The 7731-nt window shown below is 42.9% G+C and overlaps 1 protein-coding gene across 1 annotated transcript in view; it reads left to right on the forward strand.

The window, feature by feature from the left end:
* Hsd17b12 (hydroxysteroid 17-beta dehydrogenase 12) overlaps positions 1-7731 on the forward strand; it is a 150626-nt gene extending 142895 nt beyond the window's left edge. The window contains exons 10-11 of the mRNA XM_050147134.1: positions 6371-6520; positions 6792-7731. Of these exons, the coding sequence (XP_050003091.1) occupies positions 6371-6520; positions 6792-6896 (255 nt within the window). The 3' untranslated portion in view covers positions 6897-7731. The remainder of the gene's footprint in view (positions 1-6370; positions 6521-6791) is intronic.

Consider the following 7731-nt stretch of genomic DNA (forward strand, 5'->3'; position numbering starts at 1 on the left):
AAATAAAGAAAGAAAGAAAGAAAGAAAGAAAAAAAAACATAAAAAAATTTAAAAAAAAAACCAAAAAAAATAAATAAATAATAAAAATCAAAAAAAAAATTAACAGTTGTATGACTTGCTTAAAGTCAGTGGGTGTCTGCTGTTTATCAGTGAGGTGACAAAAGTAACTAAGACTCACAACCCCTGCCTCAAGGCCCTCAGAGGAAGAAGACATGTTTAACCCTCTCACCCATCAGTGGGCCCAAAGCAAGAGTCTGTGTTATGTTTCACATTTCTTCAGTCAGGAAGTATGGCGAGTGTGAGTTTTGGAATGACAGTCGGGGATATAGTAGCAGGAAAGACGGGGAACAGGAAAACAGGCTGTGGTGGTTCCCTGGTGTCACAGTGCTGTGGAAACTAATGGCGCCTGTGCATCTCAGCAGGTGCAGAAAGTGAAGGAAGCTACTGAGCCAGGCTTATGTAAACCCAAGACTGTGAGTCTGCAGGCCTTGCTTCTCAGTGGTGGAGATGTCTGCACCACACACGTTTTCTCCCTGAGCCCGGGGAAATGATCCTAAAGTGTTGTAAACCAAGAAATCGATTGCCAACTGAAATTGACCCCTAGGATTTACTTTGCCTGATCCTGTATGAGAGGAAAGTTGAAAAAGTGGGATGGGACTTTGCGAACCTGGAGAGCACAGTTGTGGGTTTCAGCTGGCCTGAAGTGGAAGTGGCTTTTCTCATCCTTAGCAAGACCAAAGAATACACCATTTAAATCTTCTTTTAATACCACGAAGAAGCCCTTTGGGTTCCGCACTCCATGAAGCTGCTGCCTTCCAGTGCTTTGGTCTTTGTGATGAGAGCTGATAGTTAATTCAGTTTAAAACATGTTTTTAATCAAAAAGGATTTGGCTTCTGTGAGATTTAAAGCAAATGGGACAAATTAAGATAAAAAATAAACTTCAAATTTTGTTAAAATGTTGTTACTTATAGTAATCATGAATCTATTGGCTTCAAAGAGCCAAAAAATCTGAATGTTGAGAAATGGCTACCGAAGTTGAAAACAGAAATCTGCACCCATCCTCCTGGGTAATTACTGCTGACGGTAGAAGACATGATGGGCGTTTTCAGTGCACATGGAGTCCGGTAGAAATGGAAAGTGATACAGGACTCTACTGGGAACACAGCTGTGCCGGCTTGGAGAAAATGGACTCCAACCAGTTAAATCTCCATTGTTGCCAGCGATGCGCCTTTTTCTTGACCCTTTTCCTATGCCCTTTGCCAGAAGATCTATATAACAAAGGCTGGAAGGGATGCTCCGCAGATGAATCCTCCACAGGCAGATTTTCCCCTGGAACTTCCTGTTTCTATACCTCTCATAGGGTACAGTGATTGAGATGGATCCTTTTTTATTTCCAAGACAGGGTTTCTCTGTAACTTTGGAGCCTGTCCTGGAACTAGCTATTGTAGACCTAAAACTCACAGAGATCCACCTGCCTCTGTGCTGGGATTAAAGGTGTATGCCACCACCGCCTGGCAAAATCATTGCTTCTGATCATTAGAAAACTTAGAAGAAAATTGCTAGTACATGCTAGGGCTCAACCCTCACACTGAGCCTATTGATTTGATTCCCTTCCCAATATAGAAAAGAACTGCAGTTGTTCCCACTTGGATAGGGATTGAAAGTTTGGATCAAGGTCATGTAGATAGTATGTAGCAAGCCAGATTTGAGTTCAGGTTGGTCTGATTTCAACCAAGACTGATCTTCCTCTGCTATTATCCTACTGCCTCTTTCTCTCTCTGAAATGCAGTCCATCGGATCACTGACTGGGTATCAAATCAAGTATATCCTGGAGATGTGTCCAGTCTGGCTATTTGTGACATCACTGCCACTACTTTAATCTCAGCTGCCACTGTATCTTACCCTGAACTACCTCCCTATGCTAGATTGTCAGCTTGACATAAGCTAGAGTCATTTGGGAAGAAGGAATCTTAACTGAGAAAATGCCTCCCCTGACCCCCCAGATTGGCCTGTAGGGCATTTTCCTGATGGATGATTGATGGGGGCTGGAGATGGGGACACCGCACAGTGGGCAGTGCTACCTCTAGGCTGATGGTCTTTGGTGCTGTAAGAAGCAGGCTGAGGAAGCCATAAGAAGCAAGCCAGTAAGCAGTGTTCCCCCATGACCTTGGCATTTCTGCCTCCAGGTTTCTGCCCTGCTTGGGTTGCTATCCTGACTCCCTGGATGATGGACTGGCTATAACTAAGCTGAAATAAGCTTTCTTCTCCAGCTTGCTTATGGTCATGGTGTTTATCATAGCAATAGCAATACTAACTAGAACACCCTCTCTACTGTTGTCCTTGCTGATAGTCTGTTGTCTGCTCACTGTAGGCAGTTGGTAAAGCAAAGCCAGTCATTTCACTTCCCTGCCCAAAATTCTACCAAAGCTTCTCATGTCCTTCAGAGTAAAATTCTACATTTTGGTACCCACAGTGCTTGGATTGGCTGCAGTCAGATCTTCCTGGGCTAGCCTCTGCCTGTGGAGTGTCGGGACACCACTCAAATATGACCTTATCTGAGCGGTCTTTCTTGATAACCTAACTGCAGATAAAGCCTCTGCCATCAGTGCAGTGCACATTTCTCTGTAAAATTGGGGGCTCCATTTTTGTACAATTAGCATGCACGTTCCATTTGTGTGAAAGCAGGTTCTTTGTAGGAGCAGTAGTACCCAGAGTGTATCTAAGATTTTCTTTGTGCACAAAATATTGGGCTGAAATGCTATAATTTATTCCCATTGCAGACAAATCTATCATCAGAAAGATTTCTTTACCTCACATCTTCTAGAATTGTCTTAAGTTCTTTGTAGCCACTAAGTCAAAAGGACTTATATGGAAAAGCTCACAGTTTGCAAGTAGAGAAATGTAAATAGCTGAACTATATGATATGTGTTTAGTCATTCAGGTATTCTGGAGAACTTCTGATCCTAAAGGTTCTGTAGGTGAAGACACAGATTTAAGAAAGAACTTATAGGAACCCCAGAGCTATAGAGAGAGAGAGCTCAGTGGTTAAGTGTGAAGTGTAGCTGGGCATGGTGGCTCTGGGGAAAGAAGGAAAAACAGGCAGATTCCTGAAGCCTATTGGTGAGCCTCAGGCTTAACAGGAGACCCTGCCCTCAAAAATAAAAGTGGAGAGTAATCAAAGAAAGACATCTGAACATGCACCCTTCTAACAAGTACATACATCATATACAACTTGGACAAGAAAGAAAACCAAACAAAAGACTGTGTGCCACTCTTGTCAGCCTAATGCTGAAATTGACCTGGAGCTGGCTTTGCTATGCTCTTTCTTTACTTTGCTGGACCAGAAGAAAGGTAAGGAACCTATTAGGGAGGGAGGAGCCCCACGGACCCGGAGAAGGCGCATTACCACAGTTAGATGCCACATGCAGAATCTTATTCAAAGAGCAAAGTCTGCTACCCTTGGTTCACATTTTCCCAAAGCAATGTCACAGAAAGTTCTAACCATTTTTAGGTTTGAGAAGCCTTATTTAGTTCACAGTTGGCTCTGCCATGTGAAGTTCCAAGACTCGGTGTTAGATTCTTGCATATTGCCATGTGTCTTTAGGCCATCTTCTTTCCACAATCCATGGCATCCATTTATAGTGTCTTTCCTGCCCCGAGCCAAGATTCTAGAGCATGTGCTCTGTGAAGACCACAGTCTAAGCAATCTACTCCAGGGAATAGGGGAACAATATACCAAGCTGTGGTCTGCAGGGACTTTTATTTAATAAGCTGTGTCTTGTGGCCTAACTAATTATTTCCAGTTTGAGATTCTAATTTGAAGACTAGGGTAGTCACCTGCAGCTGTGGCTGTCAGGGTCAGGCTATTTCTCAAGGGCAAAATTTGTAATGGGGATTGGTTGAGCTTAAGTGGCTTTTCAGTTTTATTCTGCTGAAAAACTTTCTGTAGAAGTACAGTCATATTTCTGATTTTGTTTCCCATAATGCTTTCTTGCATAGGTAGAGGATGGATTAATTACTGTTTCTTGGGCATTTCTTTACCTTGGTGGTGGTTTGATATAAACATTTTTGTACTTTTCCATTTTTATACTTTGCATGTGCCTTTTAGTATCCTTCACAGCTAGATCAATGGGCCTGCTTTTGAGATAGATGATCTTGCTTAAGCTTCAGAATATTTCAAATGTTGGCTCAGAGGACAGGGCCTCGGTGTGTTCAGTGCTCCTCACATGAGATGTTCCTTACTGCCTGGTCCTGAGAACGGAGGTGGATACAGCGCTCTTCTTGATCGTGTGCTAGACTCGCCCATGCTTGGATTTGTTTTCTTTGGACTCTGCCAGAGTCCTTGCAGTTCCCCAGGAGTGCCTTGCTCCTCACAACTCTTCTGATCCTGTTGTTTATCTCTTACTTAAATCCTCTATTTCCTTTAGGGCTTAGTCCCAAGGCGGTGTCACCTCTGCACCCCTCATACTTCAGAAGGCCACTGTAGGGCACATTGGTATATCCAGGGTATGTGCCCAAGCAAGCCTTCCAGCTTAGAATTTCCATTTCTTAGTTGGGAAAATATAGCTTGACCAGAAATTCCCAAGTACGCATGTCTTTCCCTGCCCCCCCCCCCAGCTGGAGGCTCCTTCAGAACCCCACCACAGGCTAACTGAACCCTAAATCCATGCATTATCTTGTGGTGCCACCATGTGGTTCATTCAGGCAATGCAACTGAATTCTGCACTATCAAAATAGTCCAGTGTGTGCCGTTTACATCTCCTGAGAGAGAAAAACGGATGAGAGAAAGGTGCAAAGCGTTATGCACAGGTGAAAGGCCTTCTCACTGGAGCTCACGACACCCCAGCGCCCCGCGTAGACTGCCTTCTCAGTCTTTTAACCGGGAGGATGAGGAAGCTGTGCACATGCATATTGTCACCTGCTGTCAGAGTTGTATGCACCCTGCGTGGCTCTTCCAGGTGGTGAGCAAAGAACTTCACAATTGGACCCACAGTTCACAGCACATCAGCTTGAGACGGCCTAGTCTGTCTTCATACTGACGGAACAAAATGGACAAAACACTTTACTCGTTGAAAAAAAAGAGACAAATGCACTAATAATCCCAATAAATAAATCCTCAGAAGCCAAAGTGCATAATCAGAGCCGCCCTGCTGTTGATGTGCTCTGGTGACAGTCACGTAGTCTATGAGGGTGAGCAAGACGGAGAGTCGCACCAGATAAGAGGAATTGGACTCCTAATGTATGGGTTAGAGTTTAACTCACACATTAAGGACTGTAAGCTATATTCTTTGACTTATAATTGGGAGTGAGAAGAATATAAAATTGTTTTAAAAATATATTTATATTCAAACTGCCAAAGAGATGCAGGTCCATTCCTTCCACTCCCAGCAGGAAAGAAATCCAAAGTGTGGAGAGACCTCACCTTTATTTATGGTATGAACATTTTTCATTTTAACCACATCTTGACCTGGTATAGCAATTCTTAGATAGCGATACTCATCCCTTCTTTCACACCGTGACAGCAACAAGTGTTTGTGAACTACTGTACTCCTGAGGTCTTTTAGATCACAGAAGAAACCTCTCATCGTGGGTCCAAGAGTCATTATGATGGCGGTCCTTGTGTTCTGTGTTCTGTCACACCCAAAATACTGAGTGCGTATGCAATGGAGACCCTAGCATTTGTACATTGAAAAGCTCATGTTTATATTCACAACCCTACACCTGTCCTGGTGTGCGACTTTTGTCATCCAGGCTATTTTCTTCTTATTACACTATCTCTTTCCCAAACTTAGGGTCAAAAAAGATGTCTTAACAATAGCAGCTTATGGGATTTCAGGAGCAGGATGTGAGGACATGAAGGATGAGAAGTGGTGAGCTAGGGAAGTAACATGTTTCCCTGAGAGAGACTAAAGCTGATAACACACTTAATTCCCCAGGAGTGCTGGAGCAGAGCAGTGCTCTCCGTCAGACAACAGAAACCTCATGCTTGACTGCAGAGCACAGTCCCGCTTGACCAGGACGGAAAGGAGTTTTGAGCCTCGGCTCCCATATCTCTGCCCGCTGCTTTCCTTTTAAAGACTCAGAAATGGTTGTTTCTGCTTATTTTTACTATTTCCCGGCCTCCAATTCTATTTTGCCCCAAGGTCGTTGTATTACAGTTGATGATTTTGCTGCTATATGTTCTGTGAAGGCGACTTTAGACAGCAGTGTGTCTTTCCCTCTCTCTAAAGATACAAACTCTAGATGTCTTGAGGATTCTTCTATTGCCACCAACAGTCAGGCATCATCACCCTCGGTTGTGAGTTGGTAGCCTTCCTAACTAATGGCATGATTTGTTTTGTTTTGTATGTGCGTATGTATCCTTTCTAGAGTGTCCTGCCATACTTTGTAGCTACAAAACTGGCGAAAATACGGAAGCCAACTTTGGATAAGCCCTCTGCAGAGACGTTTGTGAAGTCTGCAATCAAAACGGTGGGTCTGCAGTCGCGGACCATGGGGTACATGGTCCATGCTCTCATGGTATGTATGTTTTTGGATCTTAAACATATTTTTCAATTTGGACCTTTCTTTCTGTATGATCTCTTAGAATCAAGATGTATACTTTGCCAGACAAGGTGGTACATACCTTTAATCCTAAAATAGACTAATTTATTTTTATTTCAAACTGTGTATTTAAGAACTTTAAATTTCTATAAGTAATAGTGTAGAGAAATGAAAGATGGCCGACAGGTGGCTTCAGTTTAGCTCAGTTGTGGGCTGTGCTTATGTATCTCCCCATTTCTTTCCCTAGGGGTCAATAAATTCAATCTTGCCTCGTTGGATTTATTTTAAAATAGTGATGGGTGTAAACAAGTCCTTGCGGAGTCGCAATCTGAAGAAAAACAAGAGGAACTAAGTGTTGATGAGTCATTGAGCCCCTTGGCCAGATGCTTGGACCTGTACACGTTCACCCAGGGTGCTGTCTGCCCCCAGAATCTCCACTGTTGCTTCAATAATTACTAACATGGCCAAATGTTGGCATAATTGTAGGAAAACAAACTCCTTTTAGAGGCTTTTAATATGTATTCTGGATACATCCAGGAGTAATTTGAAGTTGAGTATATATGCTCTTGCCGAATGAGTGAGAACACTTTGACAGAAAGGAACAAGTCCCAGAATGACAGAAGTAGACAGCATGCCAATGATCACCTTATGTATTGTCTGAAACCTACTATAGAGTGTAAGGGCTAGCTACTTTTTTGTTCTTTAAAATTAGAGGGAACGGGGCTTTGTTGATTTGTTATGGGTGGACACAATGCAGTTTACATAGATTAAGGTTTTCTAAATGTAAGTCCCAGCTCTTGTATTTATATGGAAAAGTTCTCTAGAGTAGCTAATGACATCAAGAGAATCGAAGTACAGAGTTCTTCTGACATATAACTCCACACATGCCATCCTTGTAACACATCTTATGTCTTCTCTGTTCAAATGTATGTAAATGCTGAACGCTGTATAATATGATTGAAATGTAAAGGCAAATAGGCCGAAGTGTACATCAAGACCAGCAGCATCCTCTGGTGCCACTGGGATCCAGGAGCAGCCTGCGTGGACACCCAACCTTCTTCATGTCTGCACTGCACCCGACAGACTCCTTCTGTGGTAGTGATGGTCCATGGGAATGACCTTGTTCTAAGTTGGTGTTCCATTAGAATTCATATACATGCTTTTAATAAAAATTGATGTAACTGGTA

This window comes from Alexandromys fortis, unplaced genomic scaffold, assembly GCF_014885135.2.
Source record: "Alexandromys fortis isolate MF-2015 unplaced genomic scaffold, M_Fortis_MF-2015_v1.1 scaffold_12, whole genome shotgun sequence".
In the NCBI taxonomy this organism is placed as follows: domain Eukaryota; kingdom Metazoa; phylum Chordata; class Mammalia; order Rodentia; family Cricetidae; genus Alexandromys; species Alexandromys fortis.